Source organism: Tupaia chinensis, unplaced genomic scaffold (assembly GCF_000334495.1).
Source record: "Tupaia chinensis unplaced genomic scaffold, TupChi_1.0 Scaffold000320_2, whole genome shotgun sequence".
NCBI classification, from domain to species: Eukaryota; Metazoa; Chordata; class Mammalia; order Scandentia; family Tupaiidae; genus Tupaia; species Tupaia belangeri.
In genome coordinates, this window is record NW_006159814.1 from 3598466 (window position 1) to 3618561 (window position 20096).

The 20096-nt window shown below is 36.9% G+C and overlaps 2 protein-coding genes across 2 annotated transcripts; both read right to left on the reverse strand.

Annotated features, from left to right (window-relative positions):
* Positions 1–2751: 2751 nt before the first annotated feature.
* On the reverse strand, positions 2752–2895 carry LOC102484476 (short transmembrane mitochondrial protein 1-like). Its single transcript, XM_006151620.1, has one exon. It carries the CDS (start codon positions 2893–2895, stop codon positions 2752–2754), a length of 144 nt encoding a protein of 47 aa, XP_006151682.1.
* Positions 2896–4072: 1177 nt separating this feature from the next.
* Positions 4073–4219, reverse strand: LOC102484902 (short transmembrane mitochondrial protein 1-like). Its single transcript, XM_006151621.1, has one exon. The coding sequence runs from the start codon at positions 4217–4219 to the stop codon at positions 4073–4075; it is 147 nt and encodes a 48-aa protein (XP_006151683.1).
* Between the last annotated feature and the right edge of the window lie 15877 nt (positions 4220–20096).

The following is a 20096-nucleotide window of genomic DNA, read 5'->3' on the forward strand; positions in this document are numbered from 1 at the left end:
ATATATATATATTTTTAATGAGAGTAAGAAGTACCTGCCATGGGGGAATGGTCACACTACAATCCCTTTTCTTCCATCTTTTCCTCCTTCTAGGATTTTAGGCATGCACAAATATGCACCCAGCATGTTCTTCAAAGTACTGGGTCTGGAACTCAAACCATGTACCAGCCATGTAGAGTCTGGCTGCCTTAACTTCCAGGACACAGAACTGGCCCTAGTTAATGTTTTTAACTGAGCCAGTCATAAAGGAAAAAAACCTTTTAAAAATTTGATCATGTTTCTAAGGTTTCCAGTTTTTACATATATTGTCTGTTATCTATTATTTTTTCCCTTGTTATTTTAAAATGTGTTCCCATTGAAATTATTTTTTAGTTTCTTTTTTAAAGAATTTCTTGTTTGGAGTTAATTGTTTATCTTCAGTGTACAATGTCATTTTTCAAAATATGCTTGGAGTGTGTGATAATTAAATCAATGACATTACCATATACATCACTTTCAGTAGAGAACCTTACATAATTTTGTCTTGTTATGCACTTCTTCCTGAGTTCCTCCGACCTAACTCCACCACCTGCCATAGTCTCTGGTATCTATAGTTGACCTTGCTACATTTATTTCTTCAAATCTTTAAATTTCTAACATAGAGCACAGACATTCAGTATATATTGAGTGGGGACATGCTGTTTTTGTCTTTCATAGTCTGGCTTATTTCATTTAGCATTAAGGCTTCTAGATTTATCCACTTCATACTGAATGACAGTCTTACTGTTCCTTATGCGGAATAGTAGTCCACAGTATGTATGCAAACATTTAATCCAGTTATTATTTATTTATTGATTTATTTTTTGCACATTCATACTATTATCTACAATTTATTGGACAATTCACAAAGCACTGTGCAACACATATCACATACATTATTTCTTAAGAAAACCTATGAAGTAGGTATTACGTTCACATCTTAAAGATAACGCAGTAGTTTCAGAAAGAATACACCACTCGTGCATGGTCACACTGCTAGGGAAAAGCCAAAACATAATTTGACTCTTATCTGTCTCACACTCAGGATGACTTTGACAGGCTTGGGGCCTTGACAAGTATAAAGCTTATCTCCATGTGTAAGAGATCTATATTTTCAAAGAGAAGTAGAATCAATTTAGAGTCAGATATAGAATCAGTTATTATCACTGTCTGGAAAAGCATGCTCTAAATAATTCTAGAGTTTGCAGGTTCTGCTAAAATGTCTTTAGAAATGGCTTTTTGAGTGAAGCTGCCTAGCAAGACCTCTAAAACAAAACACCCAATGAAATGGGTGTTTATCTATACTTGGTGCAAATTACACCTTCAGGACACTATTGATAGCTATACCCTGCATAGATATGTACAGGAACATTAGATTTGAGGTTCTCACTGTAGTAGCAAAAGCACAAGTTACACAGTCAGCAGTACAGAATAAACAAACTGTGGTATATCCATTCAACAGAATCGTATGCAGCAAAAAAAGAAATAAGGCTCCTTGTTTCTTAACTCATACAAGATGTTCTTCATTTTAAACAAAAAGCAAGGGTAGTAGACCTCTAGACAGTTTACAGTATGTGGAAGGAAGAAATCCCACTCACATGTGTTTGTGTAGTCAGCGTCTGGTAGCAACTGGTAGCAATGACTGCCAGAGGGGGAAGAACTAGAAGCTGGAGGACAGGGACAGGGCGGCCCGTTAGACAAAATTGTTTTTGTATCTTGTCCTGTGGGAATAGTTACCTATTCAAAATTTTCTTTTAGCTAGAAAACAAAAAAGGGCTGACTAAACACTTGACAAACTTCAAGGGAAATTTCTGACTGCAGGGAGAGAAAACAGCATCAATTGTGGAAAGCAGGAGAAATTCTCCTTCCGGAGATGATTTTATTACATATTTGGGCCACATAGTTTATATGAGAATCAGTATAAAATTATAATGTAAATACTTTTTTTAAGTGTGAAAATCATGAAATTTCTTTGATAGACAACTTCTCACTTAGCTATCATATAAAGTCAAATATATCTATAATCCCAAGTATAATTCTTTTGAGAGAAGAATAAGATCAAATATGTCATTTAGGAAAAATATGTGTATGAAAAGAGACTAAATTCTGGGACAAAGACCATTATTTTGCTTACTCTAAAGTCCCCAGTTCCTGATGGGATACTTAGGATAGTTTCTCAATTAATATATAGCAAATTGATTTATTGGTTAAATTAACAACTATAAAACTGCCTGACAAGAGTATAAAACAAACAGATAGTTCACCAGAAACTGACTTCTATAGATATTTTAATTACTCTGAAATGAAATAATTTAGTATCAAATGTTTAACAAGCACCCATTAAAACTGCTAACTGTGAAATCAACATTATTTGTAGCTGACTGGCTATTTAAAAAAAAAAAACTTCATCACTTTTTCTTTTGACAAAAGAGTAGAAATCCCAAAGAATAAAAGAGAGGTCATGAATTAAGGGTCTTATTTACTAATCTAGCACCATAATTCCTGTCTCAGAACCTCCCAAACAGCTAGAAATAGAATATAGAAAGAGGTGAAGATGTTGAAAATATAAGAATAGTTCTTAACTGTGGCCCCATTTTTGCTATGAGGCAATACAGGGTCTAGCAAAGAAGGAAATCATTGGGACTGGAAGTGAAAACACAAGCTTTTGGTTCGAATGGTGAAGAAGGCCCTCAAGAGATTCAGTGTATGTAGAAGGCAGCCCTGGAGTTGGCCTCATGTACTAGGGAGTTTCTTCTTAGCATTCAAGTCCTTCTTAATTTCTTCAAGCTTTTTAGCCAGGTTTGGTATTTCATAGTTCTGAGCCAGATACATTCCAACCATGTTGCCCAAAGTAAATCCAAGCAGGAACTGGAGCATGATTTTGGCGAGGAGGGCGTGAAGGGTGGCTGACCAGTCATTAGTTTTTGAACACTCAGATTGATTCCGAGTCTTAGTTATTATAAATAATGATGCAATAAACATGATGTACAAATGTCTTTATGACTGATTTCCTGACCTTTAGGTTAATACCAAGGAGTGGGTTTACTGGGTCATATTTTTATTTGTAATCTTTTTTTTTTTTGTAAATATTTTTTTGAGAGGTTTTTGCTATACAGGTCCAAGATTTGAACGGCAGTCAACTACATGGGAGTCCAGCGACACAGCCATTAAGCCAACTGCTGATCCCTTATTTGTAAATTTTTAAAAGAAATTCCATATTGTTTTCCACAGCAGCTGTACTAGTTCACATTCCCACCAGTAGTGCAGCAGGGCTTCCATTTCACCATAGCCTCACGAGCACTTGTTACTCTTTGTTTTTTGATCATAGCCATTCTGAATGGGATTCAACGATACCTCATTGGTTTTGTTTTTTTTCCTTATGATAAGAGATATCGAACATTTTTTCATATGTTTTTTGGGTATTTGTATGTCTTCCTTAGAGAGTTGTCTGTTCATATTTGTCCATTTAAAAACTGGATTATTTTTTCTGCAGGTGAACTGCTTGAGAATCCTCTATACATTCTGGTTATTAATGTCTTATCTGAAGTATAGAACAGTTTTTCATATGTTTTTTGGGTATTTGTATGTCTTCCTTAGAGAGTTGTCTGTTCATATTTGTCCATTTAAAAACTGGATTATTTTTTCTGCAGGTGAACTGCTTGAGAATCCTCTATACATTCTGGTTATTAATGTCTTATCTGAAGTATAATTTGCATATATTTTCTCCCATATTGTGGGTTGTCTCATCACTCTATTGTTTTCTTTGCTGTGCAAAAAAAATACATTATTCTCATATAATTCCATTTGTCTATTTTTAGTTATTGCCCATGTTTTAAGGGTCTTATTTATGAAGTCTTTGCCTACTACAATGTCTTAAAGTGATTCCCCTGTGTTTTCCACAAGTAGTTTTATAATTTGAGGCTTTACATTTGGATTTTTGACCCATTTTTTGTGTTGAATTTTGTTAATGGTAAGAAATAAGAGTCAACTTTCATTTTTCTGCAGGTGGATATCCAAGATTTCCAGTAACATTTGCTAAAAGGCTTTCTGTTCTCTACCATGTACTAGGGAGTTTCTTCTTAGCATTCAAGTCCTTCTTAATTTCTTCAAGCTTTTTAGCCAGGTTTGGTATTTCATAGTTCTGAGCCAGATACATTCCAACCATGTTGCCCAAAGTAAATCCAAGCAGGAACTGGAGCATGATTTTGGCGAGGAGGGCGTGAAGGGTGGCTGACCAGTCATTAGTTTTTGAACACTCAGATTGATTCCGAGTCTTAGTTATTATAAATAATGATGCAATAAACATGATGTACAAATGTCTTTATGACTGATTTCCTGACCTTTAGGTTAATACCAAGGAGTGGGTTTACTGGGTCATATTTTTATTTGTAATCTTTTTTTTTTTTGTAAATATTTTTTTGAGAGGTTTTTGCTATAGGGCATGTATACTTGCCAGAAAAAAGAGAGAGAGACAGACAGAAAGTGAGAAATCACCCCCTGGGAGGATGACCACACCACAATCCCTTCTCCTCCATTCTCCTCTCGGGATCTTGGGTACGTATACACACGCGCCCGGCATGAGTTTAAGCCACCAGGTCCAAGATTTGAACTGCAGTCAACTACATGGGAGTCCAGCGACACAGCCATTAAGCCAACTGCTGATCCCTTATTTGTAAATTTTTAAAAGAAATTCCATATTGTTTTCCACAGCAGCTGTACTAGTTCACATTCCCACCAGTAGTGCAGCAGGGCTTCCATTTCACCATAGCCTCACGAGCACTTGTTACTCTTTGTTTTTTGATCATAGCCATTCTGAATGGGATTCAACGATACCTCATTGGTTTTGTTTTTTTTCCTTATGATAAGAGATATCGAACATTTTTTCATATGTTTTTTGGGTATTTGTATGTCTTCCTTAGAGAGTTGTCTGTTCATATTTGTCCATTTAAAAACTGGATTATTTTTTCTGCAGGTGAACTGCTTGAGAATCCTCTATACATTCTGGTTATTAATGTCTTATCTGAAGTATAATTTGCATATATTTTCTCCCATATTGTGGGTTGTCTCATCACTCTATTGTTTTCTTTGCTGTGCAAAAAAAATACATTATTCTCATATAATTCCATTTGTCTATTTTTAGTTATTGCCCATGTTTTAAGGGTCTTATTTATGAAGTCTTTGCCTACTACAATGTCTTAAAGTGATTCCCCTGTGTTTTCCACAAGTAGTTTTATAATTTGAGGCTTTACATTTGGATTTTTGACCCATTTTTTGTGTTGAATTTTGTTAATGGTAAGAAATAAGAGTCAACTTTCATTTTTCTGCAGGTGGATATCCAAGATTTCCAGTAACATTTGCTAAAAGGCTTTCTGTTCTCTACTGGGTCATCTTGTACCCTTTGCAAAACTCAGGTGACTGTGTGTTTTGGGGTTTATCTCTGGATTCTGGATTCTGTTCCATTAATCTTTGTGTCTGTTTTGGTGCCAGTATTATGCTGTTTTGATTATCAAGCTTTGTAATTTTTTTTTTGAGAGATTTTCACTGTAGGGCGCGTGCGCTCGCCAGACAGACAGAGAGAGACATAGAGACAGAAAGTGAGAAATCACCCCCCAGGGGGGATAGTCACGCCGCAATCCCTTCTCCTCCATTCTCCTCTCGGGATCTTGGGCACGCATGCACACGCGCCCAGCGTGAGTTTTAAGCCACCGGGTCCGGGACACGAACCGTGGTTGACTACGTGGGAGTCCAGCGACATAGCCATTACGCTAACTGCCGGTTCCCAACTTTGTAATATATTTTGAGGTCAGATAGTGAAATGCCTCTAACTTCATTCTTCTTGCACAGTGTTGCTTTAGTAATATGGGTTCTTTATATTTCAGACAAATATCATGATTGTTTTTCTGTGAATAATATCACTAGTAATGTGCTAAAAATTTCATTGAACTTTGTAAATTAATTTGGATAGAATTGACATTTTAATGATATAAAGTCTTCCAATCCAAGAATCTTTTCATTTTATTTTATTATTTTTAATTTTTTTCTTCAGTTTTTTGGAGTTTTCCTTGTAGAGGTCTTTTGCCTCTTTGGTTAGATTTATTCCTAAGTATTTTATTTTCTTGTGGCTAACTGGGATTGCTTTCTCCAATTCTGCTTCAGTTCATTTTTTCTTGGTGTATAAAAAAGTTAGGTTTTGTATTGATTTTGTATCTTTTGACTTGACTGAATTCATGGATTATTTCTAGGAGTTTTTTCTTTGTTTAGAGTCTTTATTATTATTCAATCTGATTGCTAGTTTTTCAGGTTTTCTATTTCTTCCTGGTTAAATCTAGGTATTTTGGACATGTCCAGAGATTTGTCTATCTCTTCTAGGTTTGTCTATCTCTCCTGATCGTGGGCATATAGTTGCTTGTATTATTCCCTGATGATCTTTTGTAATTCTGTGATATTTGTTGTAATATTACCTGTTTCATTTCTGATTTTATTTACCTGGTTTCTTTCTCTATTTTTCTTGGCTAGTCTGTCTAAATGTTGATCAATTTCATTTATCCTAGCTAAAAGCAACTCTTAGGTGTTAGATATCATGAAGTTAGTATCAGAGGGAATGAAAGGTGATTATTTTAGGGATCATTTAATTCTGTTTATATTAGCACTCAGAAGATTTGTTGTTTTCCACTTAGTGTATTTCTGTACAGAGGTCTAACCTTGGTTATTGTATATTAGTTTCCTATTACTCCTGTAATGACTTAATACAAATGTAGGTTCTTAAAAACAACATACATTTATTTTATAGTTCTGGAGATCAGAACTCTAAAATGGATTCCTTTGGACTAAAATTGAACTGTGAGCACAGTCGATTCTTTCTGAAATCTTGCATCATTTCCTCACCTTTTCCAAAATCTGTAGGCTGCCCCATTCCTTGGGTTATATGTATCTTCAAAACAAAAATGTGGGTTGAATCTTTCTCATGTTGCATCACTTTGACAATGGCTCTTCTGCCTCCTCCTTCTGCTTTTAAGGTCCATGTGATTTCATTGGGTTCAGCCCCAGCAGCCCAGAATAATCTCCCTATTTTAAGATTAACTAATTTGAAACCTTAATTTCATCTGCCACCTTAATTCCACCCTTCCATGTGGCATGATTACTCTTTTCAGGTTAGGACATGATCTCTCTGGAGTTAGGGGAGTCGTTACTCTGTCTGTCATTGTTCTTCATTCATAGAGCGCTCCCATCACCAAGGATTTTGATCTTTTTTTTTTTTTAATCTCTTTTTAAAAAATTGTTCCTTACCTTTTTTTGGAGAGGTTTTTGCTACAGGATGTGTGTGCTCACCAGAAAGACAAAGACAAAGAGGCCAAGGGACAGAAAGAAATCACCTCCCAGGGGGATGACCATGCTGCAATCCCTTCTCTTCCATTCTCCTCTTGGGATCTTGGGGATGCATGTACACACACCCAGCATGCGTTTAAGCCACTGGGTCTGGGACTCGAATTGCAGTCAACTACATGGGAGTCCAGCGACATAGCCATTATGCCAACTACTGGTCCCCCAAAATTATTTATTCACACACACAGACACACACACACACATACATACACACACACACACCACTTTCAGTAAGGTCCAACTCCAAAATCTACCTCAAGTTTTTGGACAGCCCCAGATCAAGAGTATAGGCATGTCTAATATACTCAGAGAGGTCTCCAGACTTGAACTGGAAACTTTTCCATGTAGGATGGTCTCAGAGAACATGGTATAGCACCTCTGTGCCACTGTCTAGCCCTCATTGCCTGTCTTTTCTTGAAATTTCCTGTAAGGTTCCTCTTTGCTTATGGCTAGAAATATGGGTATATGCTGAAAGAGTATTCTTTCTTTGAACTTTGCCAGATTTAACAGTTTTCTTGCTCTGTAAGCAGTAAATATTTGGAATCTTTTAATTCCATTGTATACTTAATTTACCTAAAATGTGTGTGTCTTTTCCATTAATAGCCATTTATTTCCCCAACATCTTAATTTAAGTTAGGTTTCAGAACTATTAAGCAATAGGCTTTTTTAATTGTTAAAATTATTGTAATTGTTTAGATATATATTTCATTTGAATTATTAATTTTAAGTATGCATATATCAAAAGATTTAAAAGCTTTACACTTTAAATATTAAGTGAGTGTTTTCTACCATAAAAAGCATACTTATAGAAAAATGTGCCAAAGGAGCAAGTTATTGTTTCACCTTTACACCAGGACGTGTTGAAGTATAATTTATGAAATTCTTGAGACATATACACAAACAGTCAAGCCTGATGAGGCAATAAAATGTTTAATTCACTTTCTGTTTTATCCCTTTTATGATCAAGACATCTTGCACTAATGACTGAAATGAATGATCATGGGTTTGTGAAAAATATCTGAAATTTCTGACCACTATACCAGGGTGAATGATCTAACAAATTTGTCTTTTAAATAGGCCTACTTTTGACATTACCTGGTATTAAAGAGACCTTTAAGAATGATTCTTTGACCTTCAAGGTATAGAAGCAAAATCAAAATTATTTGAGAGGATTTTAGAGTTTTTGTAAAAAAGTGAAATTAAAGAAAGAATTTATTTCAAAAAAGTTTGAAACTGGTGCATGATTTATAATACACATGTTCTATGAACATTTTAAAGACCCTTTATAATTTCTGGTTATAAGTAAGAGCCACTATTGTTTCAAGAATTAATCTAATTAAAATGAGTAAAATCTACATATAGCACTATTTGTTCAATGAATAATTTAAACATTTTATGCATTTTCTACGAACCGGACACTGTGAGAGAAAATTGGCATTCAGATGATGAATATGATCACGATATTCAAGTTCACAGCTCAAAATGCTTTTAGTAAAATTAATTCAGCATTTTCTATTCCTTTTATTTTATTTGCCTTTTAAAAAGTTTATTTCTTGGGACCAGCAGTTGGTGTAATGGCCATGTCACTGAACTCTCATGTAGTAGACCGTGGTTCGAGGCACGGACCCGGTGGCTTAAACTCATGCCAGGCATGTGTGTGTGCGTGCCCAAGATCCCAAGAGGAGAATGGAGGAGAAGGGATTGCGGCGTGGCCATCCCCCCTGGGAGGTGATTTCTCGCTTTCTGTCTCTCTGTCTCTTTCTTCTTTCTGGTGTGTGCATGTGCCCTTTAGCAAAAATCTCTCAGAAAACAACAACAACCACCACAAAAAAAAAAAAAAAGGAAGAAAGAAAAGAAAAAGATAAAGAAAAAGAAAGGGGAAAAAAAGTTTATTTCTTCTGTGAGTTTTGAAAGAGAGAGAGAGAGAGAGAGCACACTTCTAATACAGTCTCAATGCCATGATCCACCTCCCAAGCCTTCAGCAGGCCCTGGCTCATGGGGCACACACATGCTTCACCTACTCAGGGAGATCTCCAGATCTGAAGCAGGAACCCTCCCATGTGAGATTGCTTTTCAGAGCTTCATGTTTTAAAGCTGCATCACTGGCCCAGATTCAACAATTTGTAACTTCTGCACTGCCTATTTTTTCCCCATGAAATCATAAGTTATACTCACAATTCCTGACCTCCAGTATTGTTTATCCATTGCTCATAGTCAGTCTCAAATATAGTGGTGCAATACAATAACAATAACAACTGTTATTTATCTTTATCATCTGTCAAGGTTCTTGGAGTTCACCAGCTTCACTTAGGCAGCCTCACTTGGATTCTCTTAGGTGGTGACTGTCAGATGGGGCTGGGCTTGATTCTCCTTGAAGACTTCATCATATACATGTCCGGTGGTGAATGCTGGTTACCAGAGGGGACCTCAGCTAAGATTGTTGGCCAGAACACCTTCCTGTAGACTTTTCATTTGGCTTGGACTTCCTTACAGCCTGAAGAATGGAGTCTCAGAGCAAGGGAGAGAACCGGGTAGAAGGTGTATCAGCCTTTAAGACCTGACCTCGAAAGTCACATAGTGTAAAGTACTCTACTCTGTTGGTCGTAGCACTCACAAAATCATGATCAGCTTTAAGAGAAGAAGACAACCTCTTTGTGGAGGAGCAGGAAAATCATATACTGCGATGAGATACTGCAACAAGACATAGTTAAAAAATACAACCGCCATTAAAAACATACAACCACCACACATAATTATTTTTTGAGTATTCACGTTGTTTGCTGAAGGTAGGTTTTCTGGAGATTAGTCTGGTAGCCACATTAGATTAATAGGGGATAGAAATGAAAAGGGAAAGACTAGAAAGCCATTTAGGAGTAAGTGAATGATAAAAGGGAATGGAAAACTTGTGCCTAAGAAAACTTGGTTAGAAAAATAAGCAGAACTTAATTACTATTGATATGAAGCACAAATTAGATAGAAGATTCAAAATGATGCTAAGCCACTAATTCTGGGATTCTGGAAAATAGTTGTGACTATAATAATTGTGAGTTTATTGAAGAGTGTTTAACTTGGTGGGATACATAGAGGGACTAATTTTACATACATGAAGTTAGATATTTGAGCTTTCAAATATAAATGTTTGGTCTATCACTAAAACAAAGGATAGGTAATACAGGTATCTTTGAGTATGATATATAAGGGATTGAAGTATGTAGTTTTGGATTATCGGTCTAGGAAAAAGAATTTAACTCAGAAAATCAAATATTTTATCTGAAGGGGAAAAGCAGAGAGTAAGCTCTTAGACTAAAGATCAAGGGTTTCCTATAGTTACTTGTGTAGAAAATAAACATTACATTTTGTTGGAGAAGTGCTTTATCAGATGGCATATTGGCTACATTGCCAGATTCCTACATCATTGACCATGGTTTGAGTACTGGACCCAGTGGCTTGAAACTCATGCCAGGCATGTGTGCTCAAGATCCTAGGAGGAGCATGGAGGAGAAAGGATTGTGCGGTGGTCATCCTCCTTCGGGGGTGATTTATCACTGTCCTTCTCACTGTCTCTGACTCTCTTTCTTTCTCTCTCTCTCTCTTCTGGCAAATGCATGTGCCCTAAGGCAAAAAATCTCTACAAAAAAAAAAGAACAAAACAGAAAAAAAATATGCATTATCAGTAGTGTCCTTTTTCTTTCTTTCTCTTTTTTTTTTAAGAATTATGTTTTTAATTTTATTTACTCATTTATTTTAGTTTGACCAGAGAGAGACAGATATAGAAAGTAGACAGCAAACCACCAGATCCAGGACTTGAACCATGGTTGGCCATGTGGGCGTGTCCAGTGCCTTAAACACCAGGCTACCTACTGGTTCCCATGTAGTGCCCCTTTTCAAGTGATTAGATTCTAGACCTGCTCTTTGTGTTTCAGCCATTTTGCACATTGTAGATAATAGATAGATATGTAAATACTGCCCTGTGATTATAATTGATGCTCTTTTGGGAGCAACTAGTTTTATTTTCATTTGCAATTCATCTCAAAATATTTTTATAGAACCTTATACTATTTTGACTTCCTCTTTGAACCTGTTATATCATCTGCCTTATACTCTCATGTGATTTAAGCAAAAGAAATTTAATATGTGTTCATGTTTATATCTGTATATTGTTAAAGAAAAAGTTATTCTAATATTTATTAAGATTGTTAGGAAAACTATTCAGGGCACTTACTATAGGTATCAAGCCTATGACAATAAAAGAGAGAGGTCAGGCCCAACTGTGAATGCAATTTGAAAAAGTGAGGATTTATAGACAAACAGAGGTTGGGGGTGGGTTAGATAGAAAATTACTAAGGGAAGACATAAGAGTAGGAGGAATTCTTGCTGAAGGCAGGCCACAGTAGTCAGATAACATCTGAGAGATGTTGGGAGATGAGAAATTTGATCAGATATTGAATGATCAGGTATAAAGGATAGTAGAATTTTTTTCTAATGTGGCTTAACCATATATTTTGCTACACCCTAGTCTAGGCACAATCAGAGACATGACCTAGGATGACGCTTAGTGAAGAAGAGGGCTCAGAGGAGCCTGAGTAATGTTTGGTCAAGGAGAGAATCTTTGTCAGTGCAAATTATGATTTTTTACTTTACGAGTCAAAGGAGGTGAGCGTTTCAAGAAGAGCCATGGAATAGAAATATGGCAGAGACTTCTAGCTGCCTCTTACTACTCATTGTTCAATAGCATGCTGCTGGATGAATTACTGCTCCTTCATAATCTGCATCTCCCAGTCCTCTGATCCCATAGTGTGGCTGTGGGATTGAGCTGGGGTCAGTGAAATGTGAGCTGAAGTATGAGATATGGTTTTAGTAGCTTCTTTAAAAACCTTAAAATTTGGGAACCAGCAGTTAGCGTAATGGCTATGTCGCTGGACTCCCACGTAGTCGACCGCGGTTCGTGTCCCGGACCTGGTGGCTTAAAACTCACGCCGGGCGCGTGTGCGTGCGTGCCCAAGATCCTGAGAGGAGAATGGAGGAGAAGGGATTGCGGCGTGACCATCCCCTCTGCTGGGTGATTTCTCGCTTTCTGTCTCTATGTCTCTCTCTGTCTGTCTGGCGAGTGCACGCACCCTACAGTGAAAATCTCTCCAAAAAAAAGATTAAAAAAAAAAAACCTTAAAATTTAAGAAAAAAGCAAAACTCACTTTATTTATCTCTTTCATGAACAAGAGACAGAGAGACCACACCACCACCAAGGCATTGATGCTGTGATCCAATCCCAATGTCAGCCAGCCTCAGGTCATAAGCATGTGCATGACAGATATGATCAGGAAGATCTCTGGATATGAACCTGGACCCTTCCCATATGGGTCAACCTCACAGAGATTGTACCTCTGTAAACCCCCAAATCCTACACTTCAACTGCTAGAGGTTGAAATTATTTTGTAACTTACCTACTTTTTCAAAAGTGTTCTGTATTCACATAGACTATGATTTTAGATCCCCCTCCCAGTACACATTTATTACAAATGTCATCTTAATTTGGTTTTTTCCTCTAATCTGCATTTCACATTTCTATTATCAACTGACCTATCTCCCCTAATGGGGGGCATTTGAAAGATTGTAATATCATCAAGGGAACAGAGAACAGGAGATTTTTATCGTTCAGTTTTACTTTGCCTGAAACTCTTGAAATTTGATCTGAAAATTTGAATTTTAGGGTAATATGGCAAAATGGTGCAAAAAATTGATTTTCACCTTTATTCAAACATGCTTTTCTATTTAAAAGACCCTCATTTAGGGACCAGCAGATGGCATAATGGTTATGTTGCTGGATTCCCAAGAAGTCAATCACAGTTCAGGTCCTGGGCCTAGAGGCATGAAAGTCACACCAGGCGTGTGTGCATGTGTGCCCAAGATCCTGAGAGAAGACTGGGGTTGAAGGGATTGCAGCATGGCCATCCCCCCTGGGGGGTAATTTCTCTCTGCCTATCTATCTCTCTAGCTAGCGCACATGCCCTATAGCAAAAATCTCTCTTAAGAAGACTAAATAAGTAAGTAAGTAAATAAATAAATAAATAAAATAAAGACCCTGGTTTCATTTTTACTCAGTTTGAATTCATCAGAGTGAGTATGGGCAGTTTATATCATTTAGTCAAGTGTTCATTTGGGGAACAGAATTATCCATAGAGTTTGCAATAAAGGTCTGAATAGTTTCGTATTAATGCACTTATACATATTAGAGATATATTTTAAGACCTTAAGGAAATAGATCCTGGGCATTTATATTAGACAATCTTATACCTTTTCCCAACTTCAGCCAAAAGTAAGATGAAATTCAACAAATGATTATATCAAAATCCTTTGGTTTATTTTATTTTCTCTTTGTTATGGTTGAAAAAATTATACTAAATTTTTCTATGCTTATAGAAACAGTCTTCTAAAGATGGCTGCACTTGATAAATCCATGTAGTATATATTATTTTTCTTTTTAAAGTTTTTATCCTCTTAATAAGAGATTTATTATGTTTGTGTATTCAAGTTAAGAAAGATTCACCTGAGATTTTGTTTCCATCTCAATGTAAACATGAATTAATATAATAGAGAAATGTCTTTTTTATGCTCTAATTAACATATTATATTAATTGCTTTACCAATATGTGTGTTCAGTGTACTAATTCCCTGAGAGTTACCTTAAAAGAGTATATTTTCATTTTCCACAGTCTCCTTTTCTGAAAGGGAATGTAAACATCTGAGTCAGACACCTTCCTAAAAGCACTTTTGAAAATTTACTTTTAATACCCATTAGTATATAAACTCATTTAAACTTGAGAAAGATATTAAAGGAAAGCAATATGGATTCATTTATAATGATTCCCTTGCTTTAGAAAATCATTAACTTTAGAAACTATGTGATTAGGATGACTAAATTTCTGCTTAAAATAGCCAACATCTAGGGAGAATTATGGGCTAGATAAAAAGTACTAGTTCTAAATGCAAGATACAAGTTGTGGTTTAAAATATTCATAATTAGGCCATAACACTCAGGAAAAAGGAGATTTGTGGCTTCCCTTATTTATTGCAAAATAGTTTACTTACATAAACACATACATTTAAGAATCAGAGTTTTGCCTTTTTTCTAATTCTGACCAACTCTCCAGATAATGCCATATTTCATATTTTCTTCACTAAGTTTCTGTTGAACCTTGCTGTTTACCATGTCACCTTCCTAAAGATATCACTTATGGGCTCTCCTGGCCACATGCTTATTATATATACATGACTTATTTTCAAATTCTACTTGTCTCGTTGGCCCTAGTGAGCTGGACTAGATGAGTAAATAACAAATCTTAAGGTGTTGCCTCCAGCAAGACCCTTTTAAAGGAGGAAGATCCAAACAAACTAGAATATTCTATCTTAAAATATGCCTCTTTGGCATATGCATAGTTTTCAGGTGAAAGCAATTAGCTCTTTGGCTTCCCTTTTTTTTCTGTCTAACAGTAGGACAAATAAGTGGGGTTATTTTAGTCCTAGTCAAGCAGATGATGGAAGATGCATGTGACCAAGATAAACCCAGCAGAAGAACCATTTAGCTGTGCTCAGTCAACCCACAGAGTCATGAGACATAGGTACTGCTGTTTTAAGCACCTGATTTTGAGACATTTGTTATGCATCAATATATTTACTGATATAGCAGACCAGAAATGACTGAGCTTAACAGGCTCAAAAGAGAAAAAAAAACACAAAATTGGGAAAGTTGACCAGACAGTATTGTAAAGGTCTGCATGTGTTTAGAAAGATGTTTTAGGCTAGAAGATTTTAGGAATTTTATCCCAGGAAAAAGTTGGGCTGAGCAGTTTAGATACGGATACGGAAGAGGGACTTGCCACATTTATGGTAATAAGGACCCAGTTATTTAAACTAGAGTGTAAAATAAGGGAAAAAAATGCCACTCGTGTGACTTCTTATTGATTTGTGGACATTCTGGACTTAATTCTTCCAGGTCAGGATTACAATTTCTTCTAAGCCTAGTAGCAGGAGGGGAAGTCAAAATATCAAATTACCCCAAACAATGTACTCTATTATTTTAGGCAAGGTTTAACCATGTTACTGATATTGCATTAACTGTATATATATATACACACACACACACATACACACATATATATGTATATATATATATATATATATACACACACACATATATATATAATGCAGATAGTCTTAGTTCCCAGGCATTTTGTTTTTATCTACTACTGGGTCATTGGAAAAGTCATGATGTATTTTTCTATGCAAAAATACATCATGCCTTTTTTGATGACTCAATAATTCCTCAAGTGTCCCTTGAGAATAGAACAAGAAAAAGGTCCCTGATCTCTACTAACTTGTAGTTGGGGTGTAGGGATAGTGCCATATATATATATATATATGACATAGTAACAGTGCAGGAAGAAGCAGGATGCAATTAAGGGATAAGTGAGTGACAGAGATAAATGGAACTGAGAGGCCTATGTATCTGGACCTCAGTAACAGAGACTGAGAAGGAGAGAAGCAGTAATGTGTGAAGGGCTATATGATGAGAACATCTAGGAGGTGGAGGTTGGGCCTTGGTTATTCCAGAGTGAGAGGAGATAGGCTTCTGATGGGAAGTACAAGATTAGGTTGGAGAGAAGGAAGTAATTAGGTTAGAGAGGAATAAATTCTAATTATTTAAGTCTGATGTAGCCATTTCTCTATTCTTACCACAAACCAACCCAAACTATTGTCCCAAGGTGATAATGTTTCCGCAAGTAAAACAAAGTTAATTCCAAAACCACAGTCTGCAGAGAGAGCAACAGGGTGTTGACTGTTTTAGGGAAAAGACACTCGTCTGTAGTGTCTCAGTGTGCCACACCTACAGCTCGTGAAGGGAAGTTCTGTAGATCACCTAACCCTCACTTGCAGGGCAATGGGGCTCATTCCACAGTTCCTTCAAGCTAGCTCTGAAATGCTGGAAGAATGCAGTTGTCCATGTGACTCTGTGATGTTTCCGTTACTGTTTAGATCGTGCAATGACACATCTTTCTGTTACACATTTGGATTTAGCAAGATACTATATACAGGTAAGTCATGCAACATGCAAGGCCATATGGAATGGATTTTCAGTTATGTCAAGAAGATGGAGTTCATGATTTGACTGAGTTGATTCCCATTTTTACTGGCCTATTCTCATTTCACTGGTCACTGTAAATTTAGCTTTTAAAAGCCCTTAAAGACTTTGGCTTCAGCAGGTTCAGAGAGAAGAGGTATCTGTGATGCACCTAATTATATTTTGTTTTTTTCTGTCAGTGGAGAATTTTTTGCTGTCTTTGCCTAGCTTCAATGGAAGCTGCTCAAGTAGGATATCAAACCAAGCCAGGACATGCTGTGGTTCTAAAGTACCTGCTTCCAAAAGGTATGAACAAGGAGTGAGGCAGTCTCTCATGAAAGACAGACAACCATACACAAGCATAGTTGATTAGTTTGGATATACTGTTGAAGTATTGAACACTTTATGTTCAGGTCCAGCAATCAAGGGCTACAGACAGAAGAGATGGCTGTAGTAGTTGAAGCAGGTTACTTAGCTGGGGGTGCTATTGTCTCAAACCCTGATCCTGTAGCATCTATAGGAAATAAAGACAGAGCCACTCAGGTGTGCCAGAGGCTGGGATGTAAAGGTGTGGGTGGACAGTGCAGTTGGGCAGCATCATAAGTGGGACTCTGCCTGAGCTTCCAAGACACTGGAAGGTCTACTGCAATGTCCTTGTTTTTTGGTATCTGAAATTGGAGCCTTTGGAAAACCAGCATGCTTCCTCTGAAGAAATAAATCAAGGCAAATGCAGATTCAATTGCTTGCTGCTTAGTGTTGAGAAAAGTACAGAAGTAACATTTATCAATTTGACAATGTAGGAAACTTCTTATTCTGGACCGTTACTAGATGTTATATTTGCCAAAAACCAGGGCTTCCAATTTATCTGCTGAAATAAACCAGATTTTTGTGATTTAGTTGTGATAATTATTTGAAGCTAGTATGATATTGTGATATAATAAAAATGTATTTGGGCTTTGCTCCTGATTTCTGGACAGAGCTTCTAAAACTCTTATAATTCCTAAGTGGAGAGGGTAATAAATGTGAAAGGTATGTCTTTTGTTATTCATTACAAGTCCTTTTCTACCACATCTGAGTTTTATTAATGAGGTGATTTTTAGAAAGCCACTGAGGATGGGGGCTGGTTCAAAGGGGAAGTAACCACAAATGATTGGATTGGGGAAGGACTGGAGAGGGACTTAATCATCAATAGCTAATAATTTAATCAGGCATGCCTATGTAATCAAAATCTAAAAGAGTGCCTAAAATCTACTCTCAATTTTTTTTTTTCTTTTTTCTTTTCTTTTTTTTTTTTTTAGGTTTTTTTTTTTTTTTTTTTTTTTTAGAGATTTTGCTATAGGGTGCGTGCGCTTGTGGGAGAGACAGAGACAGACATAGACAGAAAGCGAGAAATCACCCCTGGGGGGATGGCCACACTGCAATCCCTTCTCCTCCATTCTCCTCTAGGGATCTTGGGCAAGCACTCACACATGCGCATGCACCCAGCGTGAGTTTTAAGTTGCAGGATCCCGGACTCAAACTGCGGTGGAATGTGTGGGAGCCCAGAGATACAACCATTATGCCATATGCTGGTCTCAACAGTTTCAATGCCTTAAGTTGGCTTCACAACACTGAATGGCAAAAGATTGCAACTTTGGGAGCAAATTAAAAATTGGTGACATCTGGGAGCCAGCAAGTTGTGTGGCGGTTAAGGTGCTGCACTCCCACATGGCTGACCTCAGTTTGAGTCTTATACTGGCTGCTTGTAAAAACAAAACAAAACAAAACAAATCTTGATAACATTTGGAGATCAGCCTATAACCATCCCAGTGGGATTGCCTCACAGATTCTAGCAGTCTATTACTGTGCTACATTTGGTTCACAACAGTTTTCAAGAATGTAATACATTGTCACTTATTACATTCACCAGGTTGTATAATTTCTTAGTAGTGTTATCTAACTGAAAATTTATGGTCTTTGACCAAAATTTTCACTAATTAGCTTGATTTCAGCTTTCCACAATCTATACATATTTCAAAATGTCATGTTGTACATGATGAATATGTACAATTTTACCTGTCAATTAAAACACACACACACGTGGTTCAGAGAGCTTCCAGTTCGTGAGCACATGGGATGGCTGGGAGGGTGATGCGCCCACAGGGAGCATGGAAGCTCCCCAGTCCCTTTTGCATACCTTGCCCTGTGTATCTCTTCTCTTCCATCTGGATACTTCTGCATCATTTTTTCTTCTTCTTCTTTTTTCTTTTAGGACACAGGTAATTTAGTAGGTGAACTGTCTTCCTGAGTTGTTGTTTTTCTGGTTAATTATTATGCTCTGGGTGAGGGTTATGGGAACTTCTGATTCACAGCTGGTCAGAAGCACACGTGACACCTGGGCATCTAAGCGAGAGAGTCGTCTTATGGAAATGAGTGCTTACATGTGAGATCTGCTAACTCCAGGCAGTTGGTGTTTAAAATAAGGCAAATTATAGGAGATAGTGGGTGTCTGCTGCAGAACTGAAGGATCACTTGGTGTGAAAAACCCACATGTTTGGTATAAGAAGTGTGGAGTGTATAGAGAAAAAATGGGCAGTAGTTCTTCCTGTTTAGCTACTTATGTTGAGTCTGAAAATACCAAGTTTGAGATGTAAAACCTATTAAATAGACGATGGAAGAGAACCACTTTCAGATTTGAATATCGTAATTCCTGCTTCCAATTCAGATGTTCAAGTGTCACTTATCCCAACGTTTAATTTTTTAGAGATATATCCCTTTAAAGGTTGCTAAAACATACATTCCTTATAAGATTTTCATTGGATTTGTTGTTATAAATTTTTTTCAAGCATAAAATATAAGTAAACTGATTAAAACCAAAAAGTTTTTAAAGAAGTGAATGCTTTAATGTCTTAACAAGCAAGTAGACATCAGTAGATATGTATCAGTAAGTAGCACGAACGAAGATGCAAATGAGCTATTAGGAGGACTAAACATAAGCGTAACGGGGGCCATGTACAAAGCTGACAAGAGAATCTGGTCCTAATTTGTTTGTGAAAGGGCATTCTCAATATTCTGAAAACATATTACAAAAGAGCGATGTCACTCAGGTACTAGAAGAAAATTCAGAGTATTTTAAAGTCAATGTAGCAAGCAAGACCAAATTTATTGGGAGGACCTAAGTAATTAAGGTGGCATAAATCAAAAGGCAGTTGATGGAAAGTTCATTTAACCTATGCTATACCTTTATTAAGAGTGTTTAGTGTAGAGATAATGATTAGGACAAAATACAGTTAATAAGAAAGCCAGAGAAAAGATAACTGCACTAATCTCTTCTGCCTCAAAGAAAATTGACCTTGGGACCAGCAGTTAGCATAATGGCTATGTTGCTGAACTCCCATGTAGCTGACCATGGTTCGAGTACCCGACCCGGTAGCTTAAACTCACGCCAGGCGTGTGCATACATGCCTAAGATCCTGAGAGAAGAATGGAGAAGAAGGGATTACAGAGTGGCCATCCTCCCTGGGGGGTGATTTCTCACTTTCTGTCTCTCTGCCTCTCTGTGTCTTTCTGGCAAGCACATGAGCCCTATAGCAAAAACCTC